At 42.6% G+C, this 27997-nt stretch overlaps 1 protein-coding gene across 2 annotated transcripts; it reads right to left on the bottom strand.

Moving 5' to 3' along the window:
• Window positions 1-2497: 2497 nt before the first annotated feature.
• Window positions 2498-27984, bottom strand: LOC121299105 (aggrecan core protein-like). 2 transcript variants are annotated; one of them, XM_041226648.1, is made up of 19 exons: window positions 27680-27984; window positions 17502-17578; window positions 16664-17038; window positions 16213-16387; window positions 15595-15722; window positions 14965-15258; window positions 14315-14848; window positions 13998-14172; window positions 13641-13768; window positions 12608-12901; window positions 12079-12249; window positions 9508-11850; window positions 8911-9024; window positions 6672-6785; window positions 5007-5165; window positions 4348-4430; window positions 3772-3916; window positions 3014-3196; window positions 2498-2756 (listed from the first exon to the last, which is right to left on the bottom strand). In XM_041226648.1, exons 2-19 carry the CDS (start codon window positions 17569-17571, stop codon window positions 2671-2673), a joined length of 5571 nt encoding a protein of 1856 aa, XP_041082582.1. In that variant the 5' UTR covers window positions 17572-17578; window positions 27680-27984; the 3' UTR covers window positions 2498-2670. The 2 variants fall into 2 exon arrangements, with proteins under 2 accessions (XP_041082582.1, XP_041082583.1); XM_041226649.1 differs by lacking the exon at window positions 6672-6785 and having other exon boundaries at window positions 27680-27983.
• Between the last annotated feature and the right edge of the window lie 13 nt (window positions 27985-27997).

Genomic DNA, 27997 nt, shown 5'->3' with positions numbered 1-27997 from the left:
ATGATGCCAACCTGCTACTTGCAATTATCCCTTTAAGTACTAGAGCTAGCCAGAATAATACATATGACTTCCATGTAATGACCACTGAATCCACTAGGGGTCCCCTGTGCAAATGATACAGAATAAAGAGTGGGTGTGTGCTTGGTGTGAGGAGGATCTCTGGGCTTGAAAGGTGAATGGCAGAAAAATAAGGCAGGTTGTGCGTTTGAGAACAGCAACCCCTCTCATAAACACTCCATTGAGTCCAAGGATGGGGTCTGCTTCTCCCCAGTGCAGAACAAAGAAACGCCTGTCCTTTCATGATGAGAACGCAAAACACATCCTTATATTTACTCAAAACTACCTCACACCATTAAACCTCCACCCCCCTCCAAAAAATAAATATAAAAAAACCTTCTTGTTCTGACTGGTTTAAGCTGATTAGGTGCCAATAATTACTTTATGAACTGAAATGACAGCAAATTATACTGTTTGTTTGAAATATACAAAGGTAGCGAATGTTAAAATATGTTCCAATCCTGATTTATTTGAACACCTGTCTCTTTTACATGACACTAGGCTGCTAACCACTCCACTCCCTTTAGAGTCTGCTCCTGATAAAGGAGGTTGGGCTAGCCATCTCCCTGGTTACATGTTCAAAGTTATATGTGTCCTTTTGTGCTTTAATTCTAACAAATGAAATTGGAAGTCTTTGTGGTCTGTGAGTCCTAAAATAAAAAGCCTTGTACGTCTCTTGCATACTTGCATGCAGACCCTAAAGTGCACATGTGCAAATGCATGCAGGCACACAACAGCTTGACACGAGCAGAGAGTCACACAAAGACACAGGCGCATGCACCACACACTCAGCCTGCATTGCAAACGCACACACACACACGCACAGAGCCCCAATCCCACTAATAATACAACATAGATAGGTTTTATTTTGCATTCTCCATGATGTCTGAGCAAATACAAAAAATTTAAAAATAAGCATTTCTTGTTCTTTTTAATTCTGGGATACATCTTTATGCTGCAGAGTGCTGTTGGATATCATTGGCATTTAAAAAAAAAACAAAAAACAAACAACCACACAACTTTGTTCTTTAAAAGCAACCGTGCCCAGGTTTTTTTTCTCTTTGAATATAGAAAATCATGCCAGGCTGACTGTCTAGTTTTAGCATTCTTGTTTATAGTTAATTCATTTAATAAAATACTGCATCTACCTACAGCACTGTAGGCTTGTGAGGGCTGTGGAATTTCAGGCAGGGACGCTTAACGCAGTAGCAACCCCTTGTCAGGAATGTAAATACATGTAGATTGCAGCTGCTGTAGCCCGGACCTCTCTAGCTTGGTTTCCTTCTCGCGCTGTGCAATGCGCATTAAAAATGAGAAAAATTAGTTTTGAGCTCAGTTATTGTACTGGTGCATTCTGTTCACTTGGGAGTGTTTTTAAAGTGATGAGGAGAGGTTATTTTTTTGTGCAAACCACAAAAGAAAAAAAAACAAACTTGGACAACAGTTGCTTAGGGCAGATTTTCACTACAGAAACTCTCGAAGAGACGCTGTGCACTGCACGGCCTCTGGGGAAGAATACACTAGAACTGGCAGGAGAAGAAGAGAGCAAAACATCTGATGTGTGGAGCTTGTGCTGCTCTCTGATCCCTACAGGACTGAGTTCTCTCCTCTTATTGAATGTGCTGCTCTCTGATCCACAGTACTGAGTTCCCTCCTCTGTATTGAATGTGCTGCTCTCTGATCCCTACAGGACTGAGTTCTCTCCTCTGTATTGAATGTGCTGCTCTCTGATCCACAGTACTGAGTTCTCTCCTCTGTATTGAATGTGCTGCACTCTGATCCACAGTACTGAGTTCTCTCCTCTGTATTGAATGTGCTGCTCTCTGATCCACAGTACTGAGTTCTCTCCTCTGTATTGAATGTGCTGGCTCTCAGATCCCTACAGTACAGTGAGTTTGGTGTACTGTATATGCTGGCTTTAAGATCCTCTTGTACTATAATTATTACCAAGTTGCTGACTATGCCTACACTCTTCTGTCAGAATTGAAGAACTCAGAGTCTTGGGCTTTTGTGGGAGCTTTGGGATGGGAATTTGTAAATCATACTAACCACTCTGGGTAAAATATTTCTTATCGTTCTTGAGTAAACTTGCTATAATTGCTTTGAAGCCTCTGGAAAGCTGATGTTTTCACCTGCACTGTCAAGGGCACATTCCAATATGGCTGGGGAGGGGGCTTCTGGGTTGCCCTTGCAGACTGCCTGAAAATACAGTCCATATCCCAGCTCACTGATTGGTTAAAGTCCTTACAAATACAAATGGTTGGTCTGATGTCTTTAAAATAATAAGAAATAATAATACAAATAATAATACAAATATTACAGTGTGTTTGGCACAACATAGAAAAAAGAAACTAAAATCTTGTTATCTTACACCCCCCCCCCCCCCCCCCCCCCCCCCCCCCTTTCCAGAATTTGTCCAGAGATGTCTAAGTTATACAGATTCAAGGCTAGCTCGCTTTGGTGTTTGTATATACAAGATGGGTGGTTCTTATTTTATAATCTCTCTTTTTTTTCAGACAGAAAAATGACTCTCTCTTTTTTTTATATAAATGTTCTTTAAAATAATTATCTTTTTAAAAATCTTTCTTCTTTAGCAATCTCCCCTTTCCCTTTTTATCTGAGTTTTCCCCAAGATCTGCTGGCTTGTCTCGATCGACTCCTAGTTGATCTCTTGTGTAGTCTGCGGCTGTAGGCAGTGGCTGGAGAAAGAGGAAGACATGTTTATGAATATGATTATGCTGATGATTATGATTATTACTTTTGCATTTGTTTTAAAGGACAGTTTTGGTATCATGTCTGTTATTTTTTTTTTTGTACAATTTGACTCCTTACTAAAATGTTGTTATAAACCAATCTGCTACAATAAATAGGTCTGCAACAAATTCCTTGTGTAGGAAAATGCAACCATTCCTCTGTCTGATTTGTGCTGTGCTGCTGTGTATTGTAAAACACTCACAATCTATACACTCCACTCGAGGCTGCTCCCACTGTCCATCTGCCTTGCAGCGGATCACAGGCAGGTGGCGCTGTGTAAACCCGTGGTTGCACTGGTACCGGATTATTGAGTTCACTTCGTAACGGTCTTTACTCTTTCCAAACATTCTGGCATTTTCTACCAATGGAGGGGATCCACAAGACACTGGGGGAGGGAAAGACACGCCCAGGATTTGTTAGCTTCTATGGCTAGTTTGTACATAGCCTTTCTCTGTACAGTAAGAGTAAGCCTAAATGAACAGGATCAATCAGCTTCCACAGCTTGCATTAGGGCGAATGACCTATCAAGATAATAAAATGCATAGCATATAGTGAAGAGGACAGCATGCAGTAATGATGACAGCATGCAGTAATGATGACAGCATACAGTGAAGATGACAGCATACAGTAATGATGACAGCACACATTGGAGTGTCATGTCAAAAATCAGAGGGTTTTGTGAAAAGGTTTGATTAGTGAAAATTGACAATCCTCTATAGAAAATGACAATTGCCAGCGCTGCTTCACCATGCATGAATAGGATTCTGGGCAAATAAAAATGCCACAAACTGCTTTAATCATGAAACATGTGTGCCCTTTAGTGCAATTTAACCCAAGCCCTGTGCACAACATTGCAGTACCCGACATTTAGTTGCATCTTAGTGGGCATGAGGGGTGGGCTAATAACATTGGGGTTACGTGACGGTTGTGCGCTCCGCTGTACTTCATTCTTGTACTTACTGGTGCCCTTCTTGCACGTGAAGGGAAGGTGGTAGTTGCAGGGCACATCGTTCCACTGCCCGTTCTCATGCCAGATCATCACCACACAATCCTCTCCAGCACTGAAGTAGTTATCCGGTTGGTTAGGCCTCCAGTTCTCAAATTGCTGTTTTTATTAAAACAAAACCAGACAAAAAAGTGTTATATTTAAAAAAAAATAAACTCCCTCTCTCTCTCTTTCAATTGCTTGCAGTCCTGGTCACTGCCTGAAGGTGGCAGTAGCGATGACAGTGGACATTTGGAGTGTGATTTAAGGAAGTTATCAAAGATTCCGAATAGCCCTTCACACAAAAACCTTTAATTAAAAAAAGGCAAAAAAATCTCTGTGTCTCTATCTTTTCTCTAGGGAAAGAAAGGCTGTGTGATTAAACTGTCTGGCTCATTACCTCACTCGCGGAGGCCTTGCCAGCACACCGAGCTCTCACACGGCTGGGAAAGGCACTGTACTGTGTGAACCAGCGCCTGAGAAGTTCATTAATCATCTATTAATCACACAGCAGGGCTGGACGCAGCATTTAGCTGCCAGCCAGATCTCACCAGGGGGTGTCCGTCAGACCAGCGAAAGTCGCGTTCCAGCGTCCTGTCATTCAGTCCGATCCACTGGTAGTCCTGCGCGTTGTCTGGAGGCGAGACAGTGATCGATATCAAACAGTCTGACTCTATAGAACAGCACTGCAGTCAACAGAAGCTCTCCGTGTTATTTCACATTGAGATTGCAGAGCCTGTGGTGTCCTCCAGTCAAACATGCACAGCTTAGCAACTGGGTTTGCAATGCAGGCGAATATGAAGCACCGCTGGGGTTCTTTAGACACACAGCACACACCGCATGTTAAGTGTTATCCATGGACTTATTGTGAAATATTTCATCTCTATGCTGAATTCATCGTTTTTAACATTACACTGTTCAGTAGCTAGTGTTGCATGCATGTTTGGATTCCTGAAGCCCTGTTTTCAAGGGGAATAAAACTACTGAAACAATTTCTTGTTAGTTTTATACCATTATACCATTGCTTCAGAATTGGGCCAGTAGACTACTTACCTAATAGAAATAATATACATTTGCATTCACTTGATATACAAAGAAGTCCATCTCCATTGACATCTGTATGCATAATTCAGCCCATTTCTGAAGAATATTTCTACAGTCTGCAATATATTTCTATAGTGCATCCACCCGGGTAGAACTCGATACTCACTGTTCACATACTCCTGCTCCTCAGGGGTCATGATGCTCACTAGATGGGAGCTGATCTCTCTGCACCGGCGCTCTGCATCCACCCAGGTCTCCCGCTCAGAGAAGTGGCGGTAGCAGTTTCCCTGGAACTTCATCCAGCCTTCCTCACAGGTCTCCAAGTCTGCAGGAACAGCAGGTGTGGACAAAATCATACCACTGGAGTATTACACTACAGATACATAGAGAATCTGTATGGGGGCGGGCCAGGGGAGTGAGAAAAGGTGAGGAACCCGACTTTTCAGTCGGGTTCCACTGCGCATTCGAAAATGATTAAGAAGAATCTGATGGCGGACCCACGTTGTAGCTACAAGTGTATGAGTACAGTGATTGGTTGGATGGTTGACATTGACATTGCTTTGCAAGCATCCAATCGTAATGCTTTTGCAATGAAAACCATATCCTTATCTGTGTGTCTTGAGGAAATCTTGAGACAAAGCGGGTCTTTCTAGCTGCACAAAACGAACCTTTCCCATTTAGTATCCCACACTATTTGCGACTGTAGTCTGAGCTGACATGCTCTGACAACAGCACCCAGTGAGTGGCTTGGCAGTAAGAAGGGTTTATATGAAGGAAACATACAGGTACAAAACCAGACCTGTGCTGTGAGGGCTATGCAAGAGGTTTCCAATACAGAGACAGGGTTACCAGATTCGGAGACTCACCTGAGGTGCCTGAAGGAACCTGAGCTGTGAGGGCTATGCAAGGGGTTTCCAATTCGGAGACTCACCTGAAGTGCCTGAAGGAACCAAACGCTTTCATTCAAAGCACCACTAACATGAAACGGTCACTACCACTGATGCATGCAAACAAAGTTACATTAGGAAATGGGTTATTATTTTGGCTCAGGACCACAGTTTGTTGTGGCAGAATCCACTACGCCCATGTCGAAGAACTGCCTTGGATCATGTAAAGGCGTGCACAGGGCAGCGCTCTTTTTTTGTAAATTGAGAAAATAACAAAATCTGCAACGAAAAACACAGATCAAAGAAGAGAATACAATGAACTCACCAATGAGCAAATCACAATCAAAAGCATACAGTAAAATAAAACAAGAAGAAGAAGTTACTCTAACTAAACCTGCGGTCAGAGAGCATTTGAAATACACAGCACAGTTCCCTGTCTGCTAATGCAGCGGTGAGATAGGGTGCGATTCTGCAGTAGATAAGAGCACTTTATCTACACGCTGGTTAATAGCGGTTTGATCGTGTTATGCAGCAGTTCACATTAGGTGTGTGATCGGAACAGTGTATAGCAATTAGTGAGAAATCAGTTTTCACTAGATAGATTGCTTAATCTACACAACAGCAGAATCAATACAGAAACCTTCCATGTGCATGACAGACTCTGTAACGGCAGTGCATCACACAACACTGCCCGTTACATCATGGATGGAGCAGGTTTGTGGGCAGAGGGTCACTTTGAACAGGAAAACCGAGATAGCTCTTTGTTCAATACGAGTATCCACAAACATCAACAAAAATACAACTTGATGAATCACCACCACATGAGGTCACCAACCACCAACCACCAATCACCACCACCGAACGAGCATTTGTAAGCACTGTTTTTTTTTTGTTTCCTGTCTTTGAGCGGTTGTTAGTAAAATTAGCTGAAGCCTTCATCGTACCCTTCTCACAGCGGTCCCCTCCGTAGCTGGGAAGGCATAAGCATTTGTAAGAGTCGATGCCATCAATGCAGGAAGCTCCATTCACGCAGGGCCCCGAGTGGCATTCATCAATGTCTGCAAGAAACGAAGGGTCTGCCGTTAGGATTCCTGGCTAGGAATGCGACCCAGAGGAGCAGAGCGAGATGGGGGGGTGCTTGTTCTACAGGGGAGGAAGGGTGCAGATGAGGGGGGGGGGGCGTATTTGAATCGTGTTGCTAGCGTTGCTGCTTCAGTTGTTATCTGTGTTTAAGAAGTTTCATGTTATACTCACAATGCTGAGTTAAGAATGAGTCATTGACAACTTCAATCCAATGTCAACCAACTGTGTCTGTTTCTTTTATTTCATTTTTATGGTTTGGAAGAAAAAGTGTGGATATCTGGACTCACATGTTGGCTAAAAATAGTATCCCGCTTCTCTGCAATTGTCCACGACGATGGACAGGCAGCTCAATAGTTTAGTCTGAGTAATTTTCACAGTACTGAAGTTGGTATAATCCTGTGTCCTGAGCTGAAAATGAACTAGGTACTGTAGATGCATCTTGGCATGCTATCATGTGGCTCATCAATCACTGAATTATTGTAATAATACTCAGAAATTATTTGAAACAGTGAGTATGTATTTGCTCTGAGTTTGGCACAGTAAATCTTCTATGATGTTTAATATATAGCATTCAGCTGGGTTTTTTTTTCTCCCAGTTTTTCAAGCGGTAAATCACTTGCTATTTAGATTGTGTTACTTTGCAGAATTGGGTTCCTTTTACAATCCTAATTAAATGCCACATCAGAGCATAATCATTTTAAATGCAGTGTATACAGTACAGTTCAACATTCATTCTTTTTGTGTAATGGTTGGCCTCTTGAGAGCTACTCCTACTTAAAATAAATGAGATTTTATGAGTAAAAAAAGTGTTATAGTATCTTGCTAGGTTCTCAGAGTTCTTAATGATATTCTTAGAGTTTAGTGTTATTAAGGTATTTAATAATGTCTTGATCAACAACTTATAAGCAGCGACTTAGTGAACCGATTCAAAACAGAAGCAAAAAGAACAAGTTGGGGTTCAGCTTTTATTAACTGTAAAGGGCGCTGGAGAAATGAAAATGAGGCATGGAGTTAGGATGAAACAGGAAAGGAGTGCGGGCTTTCCCAGAGACAGGCAGACACAACTACAAAAACAACACAAACAACCAAGTCTCCTCTCACAAAGAACATTAGCTCTGTAGACAGGCCACACAACACACCAACATTGAAGAACAAGGGCTGGTGAAATGCTGAACACCACAGCAGACAACACAAAACAAACAAGTAAACAAACAAACAAAGACAAGAGTAAACTACGAAGACACAAGTAGACCAAACACAAGGATAGAAAACAAAAGCTCTAACGCTGACTTTCCCAGTAACCTGAACAGGAATATGATGTACACCAGGCTTTACAATTTGACACCCACCTGTGCCAAACAACCTTTCTGGAGACTTCCAGATATAGGATGAATTGTAGAGTATTCAACTGCAAGCAAAAACAATTGGTTGCTCGTCATGGAGCCAAGTCAGATGCTGTTTTATTCACCATGACATGAACCATAACCACAGTTTAGCATACTTTACAGAACACAAGATTTGCCACCCAAAAGTTATCTAAGATTGTTTTGTAAATTGTTCACACGCAGCTGCAAAGCCACAGCAAGAAATTCAGACAAACACGTTGAGGGAACAACTAACCATTCCATGTTTACATGCTTTGTTGTCATCAACCTGTAATGAAATTTGAAAAGACAAAGATCCTTCTGGGAGAGATGGGAACAAAACCCAAACCTTTATTTCCTTTTCAAGAATGCAACGGACCACGCAAAAAGAGCGAGTCAGGCTCATATATTGGACCATCACACCCATACTATACACATATATGTTTTTAATAGTCATAGATGATCCCAGTACCAATGAAGAATTTGACAATTATTTGTGAAACCTGCTTCTGTGAAATAAAAGCACAGTGTCAGTCAAGCAGTTTTCTAAACATTTCAAATGTTTAAGAATAACACTATTTCTCTTCTTTACAACAGTGGTCCACAGAATACAGTGTATCCTGCATTTTTATGTTGTAAGGAGTGGGCTTTTTGTCGGGTCTTGATCTGCGATGATGAGACTCTATTTCAAATGAAAATTAAAATACAGAATAAACAGCCCAAAGCTCAGACTTACCCATCTGGCAGTCGTCTCCGGTCAGTCCTGGCGGGCACCGGCAGAATGCAATCCCGTCTTGGGCTGCACATGTTCCTGTGCCACAAGGATTTGGAACACAGGGGTCGGGAATATCTGAGAATCAAATACCAGGTTAGCCAGAACCCTTTTCCATACTAGCTGCCATTTATTGCCTTATGGAAGTTCCTGAAAAGCAATGCAACCTAGCACTCAGTATCAAGGTAACCCGTTACCCCCTGCTCTTTAGCCAAGTACTTTAACCACGGACCTGCTCAAGTCTGCTTCCTCCTACGCTTTAGCCCAACTCTAAGCACAGCCTAGCACTAAGCTACTCAAACTACAGCCCTCACTGCAGCCATATATTCTGCACAAGCTTCTCCTGCCACTCCCACTACTGAAATGAAGAACATTTCTTGGTGGTGACCTCTTAGCTGACTGCAATCCATTATCATTGCCATCTTCTCACTATTTGTGGTTTGCAAAAAATCATCACGCCTGTCTTGCTAAGCTTTTGACCCCAAGCCAACATTTTTCGAATGACACTCATTTTTCAATAATGTATGTAAATTGGGGCTAAAGTGTAATGCGTTACAGTACCTTCCAAGACTGTCTCCTCTGGAACTGACGGTGTCTCTATGGCAATCACTGCCGGTGCAGTGGTAAGTGCAATGGGCACAGGTGGAGTGATGAGTACTTCAGGAACGACCTGTCCTATTTCTGAGAGTGTCTCCTCTGGACCACCAGTACTGCTTGTAAGTTCCTGGTCTGGAGAGCCGGAGCTCAGAATTACTGCAGGTAAATCTCCGGAAGGTATTCCAGAAACTTCTCCACTAATGTCTGGGACTCCTGAGGGCTCCCCACTTGCTACAGGTATCCCGGATGATTCTCCACTTGCTTCCAGGGGCCCCTGTCCCAGCTCCTGGGACATCGTTGGCTTGGTGGCCACTTCTATCACCTCCTCCGAGATAAGGAAGGTGATGTCTGTAAACCCTGATACATCTCCACTAGCAGAGATTCCTGAAACCTCCCCGGAAGGAAGGCCACTGATATCTGGGATTCCCGATGCTCCACTGATATCTGGGATTCCTGATGCTCCACTGATATCTGGGATTCCCGATGCTTCACTGATATCTGGGATTCCCGATGCTCCACTGATATCTGGGATTCCTGATGCTCCACTGATATCTGGGATTCCCGATGCTCCACTGATATCTGGGATTCCTGATGCTCCACTGATATCTGGGATTCCTGATGCTCCACTGATATCTGAGATTCCCGATGCTTCACTGATATCTGGGATTCCCGATGCTTCACTGATATCTGGGATTCCCGATGCTCCACTGATATCTGGGATTCCTGATGCTCCACTGATATCTGGGATTCCCGATGCTCCACTGATATCTGGGATTCCTGATGCTTCACTGATATCTGGGATTCCTGATGCTCCACTGATATCTGGGATTCCCGATGCTTCACTGATATCTGGGATTCCTGATGCTTCACTGATATCTGGAAGTCCAGAGGACCCGCTTGGCTCTCCGGATCCGAAATCCAGAAATCCAGAAGGACCCTCTCCCAGTTCTTGCTCAACATCTGTTTTTTCTGTCACTTTGACAAGGCTGCAGTCTACAAGGGTCACGTCTGGGAATCCAGATTCAAATCCACTGATGTCTGGTATTCCGGAGGGGAATCCACTGGGTAAGCCGCTGAAGTCCAGCTCCCCTGAATAAAGTCCACTCACCATTCCAGATACGTCCCCGCTTATACCAGAGGGTAATCCGGACAAGTCTCCTGAAACATCCCCAGATGACAGACCACTGAATTCCAGAAGCACGGACGGCCCACCACCCAGCTCCTGCTCCACACTGGTAGTTGGGGGAACTAATTCCACCAATCCGAGATCTACCATAGTAATTTCAGGGAATCCAGAAGAAAGTCCACTAAGATCTGTAATTCCGGAAGTGAAACCACTTAAATCTGGGATTCCAGATGAAAGTCCACTTATGTCTGGCATTCCTGAACCCTCACCGCTTAAGTCCTGGAAACCTGAAATGTCTCCACTTGTGTCCAGGGGAAGTCCACTTATTCCAGAAATTCCAGAAAAGTCTCCAGAAGGCAAACCGCTGGCCTCCACCTCTTGTCCTGCTTCAGCCTCAATTTTTGGAATCTTTGTCTCAATCTCAATCCAATCTCCATCCAAAATGATGATCCCTGATGAATACCCACTGGTATCTGAAAAGCCAGAAGGAAGTCCACTGGTTCCAGAAATGGCCCCACTCATGTCTGGAAACCCAGAAGGGAACCCAGAATAATCCGCACTGGCATCATGAATTCCAGAGGGCAGACCACTGTATTCTGCACTGGCATCACCAGATGAAATGCCACTTTCTTCCAGGCTTCCCACTCCTGCTTCTTCCTTGACCTGTGGCGTGGGTATCACCTGAACAAAGCCTCCTTCAATGAATGTCACTCCGGAGCTGCTGATGTCTGGAATCCCTGATGAGAGTCCACTGATGCCAGAAAAGTCCCCACTAGGGAACCCAGAAGTGAACCCGGAAAAGAACCCACTTAAGTCTCCGGATCCCTGCCCGCTGATATCTGGAAATCCAGATGTTTCTCCTGAAATCTCCCCTCCAGCTTCCTGGAAGACACCAGATCCCTGGCCAGATTGAAATTGTTCAGTGTCAATCAAGGTCACATCTATAGCTGACCCCTCGCCGCTGGTCCCAGAGGTCAATCCACTGGTGACTGCAAATCCAGAGGCCTCCCCGCTCATATCTGGAATTCCACTGCTGCTGGCATCTCCTGAGATGTCCCCAGACATGACTCCTGATTCATCTCCTGAAGAAATGGCGCTTCCTCCCGATGGCAGCCCGCTGTACGCAGAGCCGCTGATGTCCTCAGGTGGGACAGTGATCAAGGGAATGGCCGTAACGTTCACTGTGGAGAGAGAGAGCGAGGGAGAAAAGAATGGGGTTGAGACCAAGAATGAAGTAACACTAGTTTATCCACTTTTATTATCTTAACACGTGGTTGCCCAGCGGTATAAGATCTTTTCATAATTCCCTTTGGGTGAGAGAGAGAAAGAAGGACTCAAACTATGAGGTGAGAGTTACAACATAACAAATATTGTGGTACTGTAAGAGGAAGATTGAACTGAACTGTTACCTGTCTGCAACATGTCCTCTGTGCCTGTGAATAGCTCGTCTTCGTAAGGGGGCGTGCCAGTGACAGGGTACTCCCAGAGCCCTGTGGGGGTGACTGGTGGCTCCACCTCAAGGGTCAGTCTGGTCACCTTCTCCAACTCTGGGAATGCAGTTACAGCTTCCTCCTCAGCGGCTTGGTGAAAAAAAAAAACAGGAATCATGATTTTCATTCTTTAGTAGTTGTGATTTTACTCCAACAATACAATGATGACGGAAAATAATATGCTCTGTGAAGCAATGAAATGTGATAGGAAGTAACGGCAGAGCTTGGGGTTTAGGATGGTATTGCTGTAACCTTCTATGGCATACTTTTGTAGTCTAAAGGAGCTCAATGTGACAACAAAAGCCTTACCTACGATGTAACGTGTCCCTCCAGTGTATCTGTGAACTGGTCAAGTACATTTTTTTAAATTTTATTCTATCTTATCCAATGATGGCATAATGTACAGATTATTATGTAATAGAGGAAAAAAAGTCGAAAGGGTACTCACCTCGGAAGCAGTAGGCGTCATATTTGGAGTGTGACTCTGGGTAGCCTGTTTGGTTGGGGAACCGGTAGACGGTGATAACGCCGGTTTTCCCCCCACCACAGAAGGGCCTTGGGGTGGTGATGGGATACCGCACGCTGCCGTCAAGCAGCCAACCTGCGCGACACTTGTCCAGACCCTGCTTCCACGCGGCATGCAACTCTCCACAGGTGGCGAGGGTCGCGTTCTGGTCAAGGCAATATGACATGGCTTCTTCAAGCGTGAAGCGCTCGACTGAGCTTGCGTGGAAAACCTCACCTGGGGATGAGACAGAAAGAGAGTAAGTAGGTTGCAGCATCACTGTTCCCAGGCTGTACAAATCCACTGCAGGTCCTGGTACCTGCTTGAGATCCAGGCAAAAACATGAAAGCAAAACAGTCTATGTTAATCAGCTGAGATTCAGTTTGCACCTTAATGTACAGGATTGAATGCAGTCATTTTGTCTAGACTTTCAAATTCATCACTGCTACAAATTATCACAATGGTTACTGAGGTGTTTCTCAGCCCCTAACTGATTTTATTTTAATATGGGCTTGTGAATAAACACACTGCAGACAGCTTTGCTTTGCACCCTCTTTATTGTAGTTGTTTAACAAAAGGCAAGTAAGCATTTGTTTTAGTATCCCCTAGTGGTAGTTTTCCGGTATTGTACTATGGTACATAACCATAATATCTTTATTTTTATACAGCGACTTTCATAGTGGATGACCATCATAAAATGCTTTACAGAGGTAGGCTGTGAACTGTGCATTATATGCAGAGTCACTTACAATAGGACATTGATTTAACAAGCACAAGGAGGTTAAGCTCAGGGTCACACAGTAAGTCAATCAGTGGCAGCAGTGGGATTTGAACCAGTGACATTCTGGTTACAAGCCCTGGACTTTAACTACCGGACCACACTGCCTCACTTATCAATGATATCCTTAAACTGACAATACGCTGCACATGTTACACATGATAGTCGCTTGCTCATTCTCATGTAAATGTTACCTACCCCTGAGCTTGTCGATGTAACAGTACACGTCATATTGCTCGCTGGCCGGACGCACACCATAGTTCCTCACACCAGGGAACCCATCCATATTACCGTAGCAGTTGTCTCGTGGAGTGACGATTGGATACCTGGTAATACATAAAAAAAGTTCAAACACTTAAAATTGTTTAATTCCTAGAGAATGTTTGTTAGAATTTGATTATAAAAAGATTGCATATGTAGTTAACTAACTAATCTGACTGGGTTATATTAAGTACATTGAATATTATACATGGAATTAAACACCTTTGTATAAATAAACAAAAAGTCGAACTGCGGTTATTTTCCCCTAGAGAGGGACGGCTGTGCCTGCCTTACCTGACGGACTGGTCGGAGAGCCAGCCTGCATCGCACTGGTTGAAGCCACTCTCGTAAGCGGCCTGGAGGTGCTCCGGACTGGCGATGACGGCACCGTTTTCCAGACATGCCTGCTGAGCCTGGGCAAAGGTGAGGGAGTAGCGGCTGGACGCTGCCCTGTAGTGGAACACCAAACCTGGCAAGGAAAAACAAATACATATAAAATTGTAAAATGTAAAAATTACCTTTTTTAAATATGCAATTACAGGAGTCACTACACTCATATCTGGCTAATAATTCCACTTTTGTTGCAGTTGCTTTCCCTGTGAAAGGCTCACCTGTTGGGAGAAGGGCAGTGGGTGGCAGCTCTGTGGTCAGGGTGCTGACTTCCTCCTGCACGTCTGTGGCATTTTCAGCTCCTTCTGTTACCAAAGGAAAGCCGATTTCAGGGGCGGCAGTGACCACGCTGATCAGCTCCTCCACCAGGAACCCTGGGGTGCCGGTGAGTTCTGCCGTAACCTCCTCCGGGGTCAGGACCTCTTCGGTGATGCCAGGAGGTGGAGACAAGGGAAGATCAGTGACGTTGACACCTGGAAAGACGAAGTCCATGGTGACAGAGGGGGGGAATCCCTCGATGACCTCAGTGGCACTGAAGGGCTCTACCGCGGGAGTGCCAGTCAGGTCGACAGGCTCCAGTGTGACCACCTCTCCTTGGAGCTCCCCCGTCGAGGTCAGCTTGGTGAAGAAGAGCTCCGGGCCCTCAGTGAAGGTCTCAACCGTCAGCAGACCACTGCCGATCTCTGTGGTCACTTCCTCTGCTTCTGTGGCTTGGTATCCGTCTGTCGCCGCGGTGACAGCTTCCACTGGCTCATCTGAAAAGCAGGAAGGCATACGACCAAAAATGTTTTTGCTGTGCTTACACAACAAAGCATTCCAGCTTACCACACATTGCTTAAATCAAAGGAAGACGCTTAAACCGCCCACTCACCTCGGTAGCAGATGGCCTCATAGCGGGAGTCTGGGTAGGGATAGCCAGTCTGGTTCAGGTAGCGATAGACGGTTCGGACACCCACCAGGTTTCCCCCGCAGTTTGGCCTGGCTATAGTGATGGGGTAGCGGACACTTTGGTCAGCCAGCCAGCCTGCGCTGCACATGTCCATGCCCTTCTGCCAGGCCAGGTAGAGCTGCCCAGTGGTGGCTAGTTGGGCGCCAAGCTTAATGCACTGCTCCTCTGCTTCCGAGAATGAGAATTTAGCTGGGGAGGTGGAGTAAAAGACCTTGCCTGCAGTGCAAAAAATGAGAATGTCACTCGTTAATTCTAGAAACACAGACAGTGACACAAGGGGTACATTTTAATGGTCTAAAAAGTGTCATGTCTAAACATCCTTCGAATCTAAATTAATTTGCAGGTTTATTATATTAAACACGCAGCTGCGTGATAGCTGAAATAGATGCCTGTATTCACAGAAGAGCAAACAACAGCTGAAATTTCAACAGCCTAGACAGCAGTCAGTAGTAGATGTCAGGACTTGTAGGACATTATGTAGGTTTTGTTCAAGCTTTGTACTATAACTTCACCTTGAATTCATAATTCCATAACTAGAGAAGGCATTGTTACCTGACATCTCCTCTGCGAAGCAGTACACATCATATGTCTCGTTAGTTTCCCGAATTCCGTACGTTCGGACACCAGGGAACTCATCCTTGTCACCGTAGCAACCCTCTCGTGGACTATGAATTGGATACCTAGGAACCGTACAATAATTCAACATATGTGCTGCAAAGACTGCAGAGCACTGTTTACTAAATTACATCTATTCTATGTGTGAGGTAAATACACGGTCTGGTTAAGCCCTTCATATCTTTATTCGTCTTTAGACAAATGTTGTTTCAATAAAAGATAGGTGCCTGATTTGTGTTGGTCTATCTTTCCACTGGGCAAAGGGGATTGAAACCATGACCTGGGACAATGTGACTTCTGTATAAATCAGGGTGTCCAATCACGGACCTGGAGGGCCATTCCACTTCAGGTTTAACAGGTACAATTATATAACTACTTCAGGGTCTGGGTGGAGGTTTAATTGGTTCAATGAAACTATTTTAAACAGGGCTGGAACAAAGACCAGGAGTGGAAGGGCCAACTTTGGACAACCCTGGTATAAATCCAGTTATTTGAGGAATTTCCCTTAAAAACGGAACACTAAATGTTTGGGGGAAGCAGGAGGTTGTAGCTCACCTGACGGTCTGATCTGAGAGCCAACCAGCATCACACTGGTGGAACCCATCATCGTATGCTGCCTGCAGCTGCTCACGCGTGGCGATGGTGCCGCTGTTCTGTATGCAGGCACTTTTGGCCTTCTCGAAGGTCAGGGTGTAGCGAGTTGAGATAGCTCTGTAGTGGAATACAATGCCTGCAGAAAGGGCATAACAGCACAGTTATACCCTAGAGGTAATAATACAACTTCAAATTCAGAAGGGTAAGCTGTATGTAGGAGTGCATATTGGCTGCCATTTATGAATGTTGACATGAATTTCCTTTCAAAGTGCCTATTATTATATAAATGCATCCTAGACATGTGGAAGAGAGAATACACAGGAAAATCAATCCACCAACTCGGGATTCAAGATGCTTCTTTATGATAAAATGTGAAATGCCTGTCAGTTTGTCTGCGTGTGGCAGTGTTTACCTTTGACCTGGATGTCGACAGTGTCCTCGCTGTCCTCGATGCCATGCATCACCTCGCAACGGTAGATACCCGAGTCGCTGGTACGCAGCTCGTTGATCTCCAGAGTGGCGTCAGTTGGTACCAGGGGGTAGCTGACCATGGTCACCCTATCCATGTACTCGGCAGTGACTCGAACCTTTCCCTCTGTGGCCACCAGGATGACAGACTCGCCTTCCTTGGAGATCCGGCTCCATTTGATCCGGGGGGTGAGAGGGGCAGAAGTGGGGTCATGGGGTGTGCTGTCCAGGAAGTAGCAGGGCACGACCAGCGAGCTGCCCAGCAGGGGACGCAGTGGAGACTGCCCCGGGATGCTCACGCTGAGTGCACTAGCTGGGTCTATGGCGAAAGGGAAGGAGGGGGCACAGTAAGAGGGACAGAAACAACTTTGATTAAAGTGCAGTTTGGCTGCAGTTTTCATTTTACTGATTCACTGTAGCTATGCTAGGCTGAGCTCTTTCAAAACTGCACACAGTTTTAAGAAAGATAACTCCACTCAAAACAACACATTTTTATCCTAGGGTGGTTTTTCTGTGAGGTTACTTAATGTTGAAAGAGTTTAAAATGCAATAAGAACAGACGCATCATACAGTTATAACTTGTACAGCAGATTTAACGCAGGAGGCGGAAACTCATAAGAAAGGCTTTTCCGGTTGGAATATTCCACTTTGATTAACATCTAAAAGCAATCCCAAGGTCCTGAGGGGCTGGATTGTACGGGATTGCTTATAGATCCTGGCAGATACAGTGCTAGCTTTGGAGAGTGGGGCTGGGCTATAATGAGGAAGCTGGGATCACTCACCTGACAGCTCAGTGGAGATTGTCGCTGCGATGAATCGCAAACAAACGAACAGTAGGAGCAAAGTGGTCATAGTTCACCTGGAGACAGAGAGAGAGCATTGATACATACTGAAAGGGCAGGGAGATCTGTCAAGGAATAACTGTCTGAAAATGTCTTGAAAAAATGTGTGGCCTAAGAATTCTACCATTGAGCCCAGGAAAACCATTGACGTATTCTGAAGACTACATTCTGAAAACTACATTCTGAGGACTACATTCTGAGGACTACATTCTGAAGACTACATTCTGAGGACTACATTCTAAAGACTGCATTTTGAGGACTACATTCTGAAGACTACATTCTGAGGACTACATTCTGAAGACTACATTCTGAAAACTACATTCTGAACTACATTCTGAGGACTATATTCTGAAGACTACATTCTGAGGACTACATTCTGAACTACATTCTGAGGACTATATTCTGAAGACTACATTCTGAGGACTACATTCTGAAGACTACATTCTGAAAACTAAATTCTGAAGACTACATTCTGAACTACGTTCTGAGGACTATATTCTGAAGACTACATTCTGAGGACTACATTCTGAGGACTACATTCTGAAGACTACATTCTGAGGACTACATTCTGAAGACTACATTCTGAGGACTTAATTCTGAAGACTACATTCTGAAGACTACATTCTGAAAACTACATTCTGAGGACTACATTCTGAAGACTACATTCTGAGGACTACATTCTGAAGACTACATTCTGAGGACTTAATTCTGAAGACTACATTCTGAAGACTACATTCTGAAAACTACATTCTGAAGACTACATTCTGAGGACTACATTCTGAGGACTACATTCTAAAGACTGTATTTTGAGGACTACATTCTGAAGACTACATTCTGAAGACTACATTCTGAAAACTACATTCTGAAGACTACATTCTGAAGACTACATTCTGAGGACTACATTCTGAGGACTACATTCTAAAGACTGCATTTTGAGGACTACATTCTGAAGACTACATTCTGAGGACTACATTCTGAGGACTACATTCTGAAAACTACATTCTGAGGACTACATTCTGAGGACTACATTCTGAAGACTACATTCTGAGGACTACATTCTGAAGACTACATTCTGAAAACTACATTCTGAAAACTACATTCTGAGGACTACATTCTGAGGACTACATTTTGAGGTGTCGCTGTAGTTTTTGTCAATATGAATTCAACCAAATGCTTTGACAAATGTGTGTCTGTATTACAAAAGCTTGCATTTCTTCTGATGAAACAAGAGGCCATTCTTTCAGGTATATTTTTATATGGTAATATAAAAAATATACCTGAAAGAATGGCCTCTTATATTTTTTATATATCCTTTACTGAGCTTTTCCTAATATTTTCCTAGCTGCTAAAAGGTGGAAATATTCCACTATGTCGCATTTCCAACCTTTTTAGAAACTGGCCCTTTCTTTGCTGTGTTTTCCAAAGAGGTGTCATTGCCAGACCCCTGCACATGTTAAATGAATTGGTATAATACCTGGCTTGACCATGTAGCTGAAACTCAGCAACTCAGTATCACGATTCAACCCAGACAGGGCTGACATCACAATAGTTTGTTTGACTTTATATCTTTAGATTCCTTGCACAACACAAACAAAATATTAAATGGAATTGAATATTTGATATATGTAGCTTTGATTGGCTGATAGGGTTTTGATTATGACGCCATTAAATGTCAAATTCAACTGTAGTTATTCATGGGGAAGTCTACAGAGTATCTCAGATTGAGAGCTAACTTTCTCTGTGACACAAGCTTCCTTATTATTTTTTAGATTTCCCATATAAAAGTTTAGCACACTATTTTTGCACTGTATTTTTACAGTTTTCCCATGCTTACACTATACATTTATCATAGTTTACCCTGGTTTGCCACGTTTTTAATATTCTTTAATATATCTTGCTGTTCATGGCAATGCTTACCTATGCTTTACCATGCTGTCGCTATGCTTTATTACACTTTGCTGTTCTTTTACTATGGTAAACTTCTAAAGGTTCTGACATCTCCTTCCAATGCTTCACTATAATCCAGTATAATCAGGCACTGTAAGCTTTCCCTGTAGATGTATAAAATCAATACATTTGTAGTATCTGGCAGCAGGAGTGCGGTGCTTTTGGCTGTGCATTGCCAGTGTACAAAGAGCTCTCTCATTACGGAAAATAACGTCCTTGCACAGTCATGAAGCAATTATAGATTGGGATCTGTAACACTTACTTTCCACAGACCTATTTAAAGCTGGGCTCAAGGTTAGAGGGACCCCTTTCTCCTTTCAATCAGGCATTTAGCACTTTGTATTTGAAAGCCATCGCACTTTAACTGCTGGGACAGGACTGCCTATTGAAGTAATCAGTGTAAGTACAAGTCAAGTAGCTTAGAAGGTAGGCTAGAACCAGGGGTTCAGGGTACAGTATGAAACCCCTCTGAGCACTATTCATGGCACACAGTCAGATGAAGAACCAGGGGTGTCCCGATACTCATATTCATACTCACAACTGCTTTTAAGAAGTTTACCAGCAGGTATTAATAGATTTCAACACAAGACAAACTGTCCATCTCTCACTTTAATAACTCATTATCAATGGCAATTCACTTGTTTTAAAAGCTGAGTGGAAGCCTATTTCCCTCTCCTCTGGGGCACAGACATTTTGTCAGTTTATGGCATTGGGTATGAGTATCAGCACACCCCTACCAAGAACCCATCAACTGCTTTCACAAGCACAACTTTTAACTCAGAAATTTCAATCACAAACACAACTTTCAACTCAGAAATTTCAATCACAAACACTTCTTTCAACTCAGAAATTTAATCACAAACACAACTTTCAACTCAGAAATGTTAACTGTTTTTATTGTTTGATAAAAGTATGGCTTTTCAAGTAATTGAACTGATGACTTCAACCCTGCCTTCCCTCAGCAATTATCACCAGCTCACACATCTCCCAGTCCCTCAGCTCTAACTACACTGCCCAAGACCACACATTTCCCAGTCCCTTAGCTCTAACTACACTGTCCAAGACCACACGGTCTCCCAGTCCCTCAGCTGAAACCACTAGGCTCAGTTTGTTAGGTTTAACCACAAGATTAGACCATATTGCCAGTGTTTTAGCATACAACACTGGACCACAGTTTCCTGGTACCACAGCTATAACCACTATAAGCCCAGTTGTATGCATTTACTTAATTGGACAAGGTTGAAGTGAATACAAAGAGACTTAGTGTGCATACATAAACTAGTGTGCACACCTACTGTACAACCACATTGACAATCACTTTGGCTTTCTACCGTTATCAGTGTTGTGAAGTGTGCAAACAGCTCTGGGGATGTGAAATAGCTGAAACATTAATCTACTGGACTATACCATCTTTACATGAGAACGTCAAAAAAAGAAAAAGTCCCGTTATCTTGAAAAAGCTCTGGTGTGAAGAAGAATATTTGAAAATGTCGATTAATGTCCCTGAATTGATAAGTGGTAGGACCTCACTGCAGTGGACATGTAACGCTACACTGCAAGCCCAGACATTGCAGAACACTTATTGATGTATTGAACATGTTTATTACAATCTGTTTCTACTGGATAAGCCAGTTGGAAACGTGCTCCATCTTCACTATTGGTGACCACAGAGTAGCAAACACTAAAAACGCTACAAGCCTCATAAACCAGGATTTATTCACCAAAAAACATCCTATTCTGTCCAGTATAAACTATTTTTAAAATCAACTGTGACTTAATGTAAAATGATTTCCCTCCATATTAAGCAGTGTTTATTTCTCTCCTTATTCCGCTCAAAATAGTTATTAGTCATTTCTCATTCATGGAAATAACTATAGTATAACATGAACAAGAAATGCCATTGACTCTGACCTTGGGCTAGCCTTTAATACAGAGCAACAGTATTGCATATGGAACTACTGCCCTGACTCTCATTTAGAAAGTGCAAGTGTTGGTTAATAATGGTAATGAACCCCAGTGGCCTCATGTAAACTTGGCATTCAAGTGTGGTGTGGTGATAAACTTCTCAACCTCTAACAAACCAGTCATAGAAAGCCTTACCAATGCACGAGAAACACCACTAACCCCATTCAAAAACACAAAGAGTGAAAATAATCAACAGCTCCATTTACAGACTAAAACCAGCGGCAGCGAGGTTATAAAAACAGTCTTATTCATAGCCTTAATGGAAATACTCACGTCATGCACTCAGATGAGAACATTCTCAAAGAACACCACTGCCTGCTCACCAGTGCACACTGAATATCTAACGAAAATCACAACAACAACAACAAAGAATGAAATGAACTGCTAAGATGTGGGGGGAAGCCAGTATGATTCATCAAGGCTTTTGATGACCATCAAACACAGCATGTTCACATTGGATAAGCCAGACTGAGACACAGCACATTCTGTGCAATGCACTGTAGATATCTGAGCGTTGAGAGACAGCCAATTCCATACAGTGAGCTCAGTATGGGGTGATCTGAGACTCATAGAGAATTGAGACCTGGTAGCCCACAAATTCAATTCAAGCACTCAGGGCTGGTCATTTAAAGCCTAGTAAGAGAAGCTGACTGCTTTGCCTGCTTAATGCAGCAATTCATTGCCTTAAAAGAAAAGCTACTTTAGGTGAACAGTACTGCTGTCTTCAGCTCTCACTGACAGAGCGGTTTCAGGAGAGCGAGATGAACACACAAGCCCCACGCTCTCTCAAACACAAACTGCCTGTTCTGTTTCAGTTACAAGGAACTACTTTTTTTTTTTTTTTTTTTAAGTAAACTTTAAGGTTTCCGTTGTTGCCTTGGACTTTGGTTTGGCTAGTTTTGAGCAACAGTCCTCTCTTTTAAAGAATTTTCCTGGCTTCTCCTGGGACCGTGTGTAAGACTGCTGGCACTGTGTGTAGCCACTGCAGCTCTGAAGACTCCTTTTGTTGAGAAACTAAAGCCAAACAGAACACGATTTGTTCAGGGAAAGAACGTGGGAGCCTGCGCCATCTTGTGGTACTTACTGGACAAACAAGAAACAGATAATAAAAGTCGTTTTAAGTGATTTTTTTTTTTTTGTTGCAAGTATAAATCTTCTTCCTCTGTATGCATTGTGCAGGTGGGAGCAAAACTGCAGCTCATTTTCATTAAATACGGCCTTGTATTGCCTAAAGCTGACTGACTGTGCACCTGATATATAATTCACATAATAATATACAGTATTTAACAAGCAGAAATTCTCCTAAACAATGTTAAATGGTGCGTGTGGTACATCATTTGATTTTGGACTCCATGAATCTATAAAATCAATAGCCATTGATTTAAGGGAATAAATAAAGTTCATCTGATGGTGTTGTAAATATGAAATAGTGTGTCACTTTAATCAATTACAGTTGATTTGCATTAGCTAGGAGAACATTACTTAAGTAGATGCATTGCGTGCCAGTCAAGTGATACAAGGCAATGATTATACAGGCGAATTTCAATGGACCAGCAAAAAAAAATTGGTTTATCAGTGATTCGTATTATCAGGAGTCTAAGCCAAATGCATCCTGTCAGTTCTTATTGAAGTTACAGTAACACTGAAATACATTTTCAATTACAGGACTATGAAAAGTGCTAGACATTTAAAAGCACTGTGCATTTTTATTGAAAATGCAACTGGAAGTGAACTTTTAAAAAGTGTGCATTGTAAATGAACTACACTTGCAATCTACACGTCCCATTCTGATCAAGGGCATTTTTAAAACACTAAAGGGGTCCTCAACGCCAAGTATTGAGCAAAGCGGAAACAATGACGACGTGCATCCACAACGTGCTTTCATAGGCCTGTATTATTACACATTGTAGTGCTGATAGTAACACGGCGAAGTACCTGCTCCTGCCTCATATGTTATAAACTGATTAGACTTATTACAAGTGTTATCCAACCAAAAATGAGTCTCCACTGATAATGCTGGTCTTGACCGGGCTACCTGGATGAACCAAGGGAACCACGGAGTGAAAATGGTTTGCCTTAACTTGCTCTCAGAAGATTGAGAATGGGCCACTCATTGCTGGCCCTTGGTGACTGCTGTCAAAAGCTTGGTGCAAGCAGACTGGTCCAGCCCTATGTATACATACATTCACAGACACGCAAACAGGAGCAGTACACTAAGAATTCCTGTGCTGTCAGATTTCGGCCCAGCTCTCTCTCACACACAGAGCCCTCGCATCATGCACTTCTAATATTTGCACATCTGTCCTGGCCCAGACTTTAAACTTGACTTAAATGTGGGTTGAAGAGCAAACAACACCCCATCCCTGGCCTCCTCGAGTCATACCTGGCACCATCCCGCCAGATCCTCGGGGCCGGGAGAGAGGCACTGCCTCCGACAGAGGATCCCTTACCAAGTGATCTTCAGTGGCACTGTGATGGCAATGCAAAGGTCCTATACTAAGGATAGTAAGATAGTTTCATATGTATGACTCTCTACCCAATAATAATTAATTGTATCAGGGCCACATTGCATTTGTATTAAATTGCATTTGTAATCAAGTTAAATAGTCTACCTGCAACTGTTGCATTGTATTGAATATGGTGTTACAATATAGTTCTTTCCTAGCTACAATCACTCCTGTGCTGCTAATTGGCTGCCAATTCTTTGGTTTTCCCATTCCAGAAACACAATGATGTGACCTCTCAACTCTGCTGGCTCCTCCTTCTTTTTGTCCACCATCACCCCCCCCCCCCCCCCTCCCCACAAACCCCCCCCCGCGCCAAAAAAACCCACCATTAATCCAGTGTCTAATTGCAAAAAGACCATGTGACCTACTGCACATTGATTAGGTACCAGGAATCAGTTTTACTGCTGTATAATACGAACATGCTTGTAAAATTAATTGAACATATTAACACACTCTATTATCATCCACATAATTGTAGGTCCACTTGAATAGAACACTCTATATCCCATTGAGGGTCATGCCAATAGTACATTCTATTACCCTTGAGAGCGATGCCAATAACAAAGGCAGTTGACATTGAGGTCCATGCTAATAGAAGACTTTAATTGCATTAGGCCATACTGTTCCGTTTAACAAGCATGCCAACAGAACACTATCCACATTCAGGTCTAGGGCCAGCAGAAAAGACTGTACTGTACACATCTGGATTCATGCAAAGTTATAGCATTCTGTTCTCGCTGATGTCCATACCAGTAGAACACCCTGTTCTTCCAATGAAGTTCATTTAGAACACTCAATTCTGCTATTGAGGTCCACACCACTTATTTCTAGAACCATAATGCCTCTAGAATTAGAATTTTTTCAGTGGTTTTAGAATGTATATGATTCCCGTTCCAAAGTGACTTAATAGGCTAATTCACCAGCTCCTCTTGCCTAGTACACAAAGGCCTCTCTCAGGTGCTAAGTGAAATGAATTAGGTGGCAAACACGAAACTACCACACAATTTTACACAAATAACAGAATCTACTTGAGAGATGTCCAGGATTAAAAGGCAAGAGGGCATTGCTCCTTCAATTTCATGGGCATTACATTTACAATCTTTCATTAAAAAATTTAATAAAAGCAAACCTGTTCCTAGAATTAGAATTTGTTTCTATCGTTTTACAGAATGACTGCACACTAAATAGATTAGCTGCACTAGAGTTGATTCACTAGTATTTTGGGGAACTGATTCTAATCAAATGTTTCTATGCAGTAGCTCAGTACAGGTCTTGTTTCCACAGCTTTCCAGTTGAAAACGATAACCGTACGATGGTGTTTTTGTAGCGAGGCGTAGGTGCCAAAGAAAAGCCCTGAGCTTGGTCAACGTTTGGCAGGGCTCTTAAGAATCAATAAGCAGCAATGTCAGCACCCCGCAACAGCCAGGAATTTCAATAGCCAAAAAACAATAGCACCATTTACAGCCCCGAGCCCACATAAAAACACGCAAGCACTCAAAGAGCACATACTGGACTGTAATACCTGGAACCGGCAAAACACACACGAGTCACGTCTGAACTCAATGCACATGCATACTTCAGCATATCAATATTAATACAGCATATTAATACAGTCATGGATAGGATAGGAGGATAAACACATGGGTTTAGGTCTAGACTGTCTTATGCAAGGGGTTTGTAAAGGCAATGTCTATAACTGACAATTCTAACAACAACGAAAGAAGAAGAAATACCTAGACTGTTCTCATCTCTCAAACTTTTACCTGTGAAAGAGAAAATGACACTGTAGTATCCTCTATAGAAGTTTATCATGGTAAATTCGCACAGTAATTCTGCAGTATACCTCAAAATTGCCTTTGCTTATACTAAGTATTTACTGTGATTTACAGGGTTTGAATAATGCTTAACATGCTTAGATGCTTTCACTGTGCTTTCATTGCGATTCACTGAACATTCTTGTGCTTTTCCATATTATACAGTATTTAGCCTTCATGAGGGAGCCTAGTAACTAAAGCACTCTTTATGAATACATTATCCTTATTTATCTAGTAGGTCTGCTGTGGAAACCATTGTTACATACTTGATACTCTAAAGCAGCTCCCTTCAAACAAATATGCTCACATTGCTGAGCATGTCTGTCTGTGCTTCCACCATGCCAAGGAATGCATGGAGGCGCACACTACTGATACTCTTTCCACAAGGCTTCCTAAAAACTCCACACACTCTGGTACTTTATAATTCATGTAGCATTACTTCTGAAATCCTATCCTAACACAACAGCTCCTTTTAATCAGGTTTTCTGTTATTTTTGACTTAGCTTGGAGCATCTTGAACCTACAGTGCATTTGAAATATTTTTTTTTTCCCCAGTATTCTTCTAGGTTGCTAGTGGATGCTAAAATGGGCTAATGATATACTGGGCTAATGATATACACCACAGCAGTTTTATACAAAGGGACAGTAAAACTGAACCAGGGAAGTCATTAGAATCAGTTTTCTTCATGTATTTAAACCTGCCTTAGAGGTTACTCTTATTCAAGTATTTGATAGTCAATAGTTACAATACCCTTTGAGATGAATCACTTGAATTTGGTATTGTAAATTAGTTTCAAGATTTCATATAACTTATTGTTAAATAATAATTATAAATAGAAACCAAAATGAAAGGCTTAAAACAGCACAGTAACACAATTTCTTCCTGTACAGTTCACATAATGTATTGAGAAGTAGCAGTAGATATCTCTACCTCCCCCACTGACTTCCATTTATCAGAAAACGTAACATCTATAATAACTCCAAAGAGATCTAGTTCCCATCCTTGCAGTTTAGCTATGTCAAACTGGCTTAGGCAACAGGCTGGCTGAATCTCAAAAGTCCAATGCGTGCTGCTCGTTCTTGTAATTAGATTTGGAATCTCTACAGATCAACCAATTCTAGGCAACCAATGTATGAGGAGCTCTTTTGCTGCCAAAACCTTTGCAATGCTTGTGAGTGACAGTTTTCGCCTGCCAATATCTCATTGCTTCCAATGAACGTGTGGTGCTTTAAGAGGTATATTCAACTGATATAAAGACTGATCTGTATACTACCAGAACTGAAATCTATTAAAAAGGACTCTTCCAGGACAACTACACCAGTAACAGCACAAGGAAGCTTCCTCACTGAATTCATTTCTGTAACAAAACCTTAACCCTTGTTGTGAATGGCAGAAGTGTAAAGATCTGCCCATGTTTAGAGAACTGAAAAGACGCCAATGTGTTTCAGAATGAGATTTGGGTAAGCGAGAATTGCCCAGACAATGCTTTAAACCCTACCTGTAAACTCTAGCATAGAGACTGATTCTGTATGCAGGGACAATCAGTGATTAGGGCACACCAGTAACTAAATCACAAGAGACTCCTTATTCTATTCTGTGCACAAATAAATAAACAAATATGTGCAAATGCAGAAACCCCAATATAATTCTTAACAAGTAAATACATGTTTCTACACTCCTACCACTAAACTGGGCAGCTCCATTCAAGTTCATTTCCCAGAATAGTTGAAGCCTTTTCTTTTTTTTTAAACTGCAGTTTTATACAACTTTCAATTAACTACATGACTGTATCTCTCTTCTCTCTCTCTCTCTCTCTCTCTCTCTCTCTCTCTCTCTCTCTCTCTCTCTCTCTCTCTCTCTCTCTTGCAGAATGATGTCAGTTACCTGAAACAATGTAGTGCAAAGTCCCAGTAATACACTTTGCTGAGGAAATTCTTCTTTGGGTTATGTTCTTCTTCTTTTTCCCCTTCTTAATTTTTGTAATTAAATTTTGTAATGTCTTATATTTTGTTCCCCCAGGTCAGAAGATCCTTACTTGCCCTGACACCTCAAGGACCCCGTATTCAGCAGCCAGGACACAGACAGGAGTGCGCTGCTTATGTGTGTTGGAGCAGAAAGAATCCTTTTTCACACCGGGGACAACTTTAGCTGTCAAAGGTTGGAGAAAGAGGAGGGAAAGAGAGGTGGGTGTGTGTGTGTGTG

This window comes from Polyodon spathula, chromosome 24 (assembly GCF_017654505.1).
Source record: "Polyodon spathula isolate WHYD16114869_AA chromosome 24, ASM1765450v1, whole genome shotgun sequence".
Taxonomy (NCBI): domain Eukaryota; kingdom Metazoa; phylum Chordata; class Actinopteri; order Acipenseriformes; family Polyodontidae; genus Polyodon; species Polyodon spathula.
The sequence above is the reverse complement of the archived record's forward strand: the minus strand, read 5'-3'. Positions and strand labels throughout refer to the sequence as shown.

What these genes read in the sequence shown, in the direction of transcription:
- LOC121299105 (XM_041226648.1), bottom strand. Translation starts at nt 17,571, where the DNA reads ATGACCACTTTGCTCCTACTGTTCGTTTGTTTGCGATTCATCGCAGCG. An exon ending in TGAGGCCATCTGCTACCGAG is followed by an intron (nt 14,849 to 14,964) that starts GTGAGTGGGCGG and finishes CCTGCTTTTCAG; the next exon opens with ATGAGCCAGTGGAAGCTGTC. An exon ending in GGAGCAGGAGTATGTGAACA is followed by an intron (nt 4,431 to 5,006) that starts GTGAGTATCGAG and finishes TCTCGCCTCCAG; the next exon opens with ACAACGCGCAGGACTACCAG.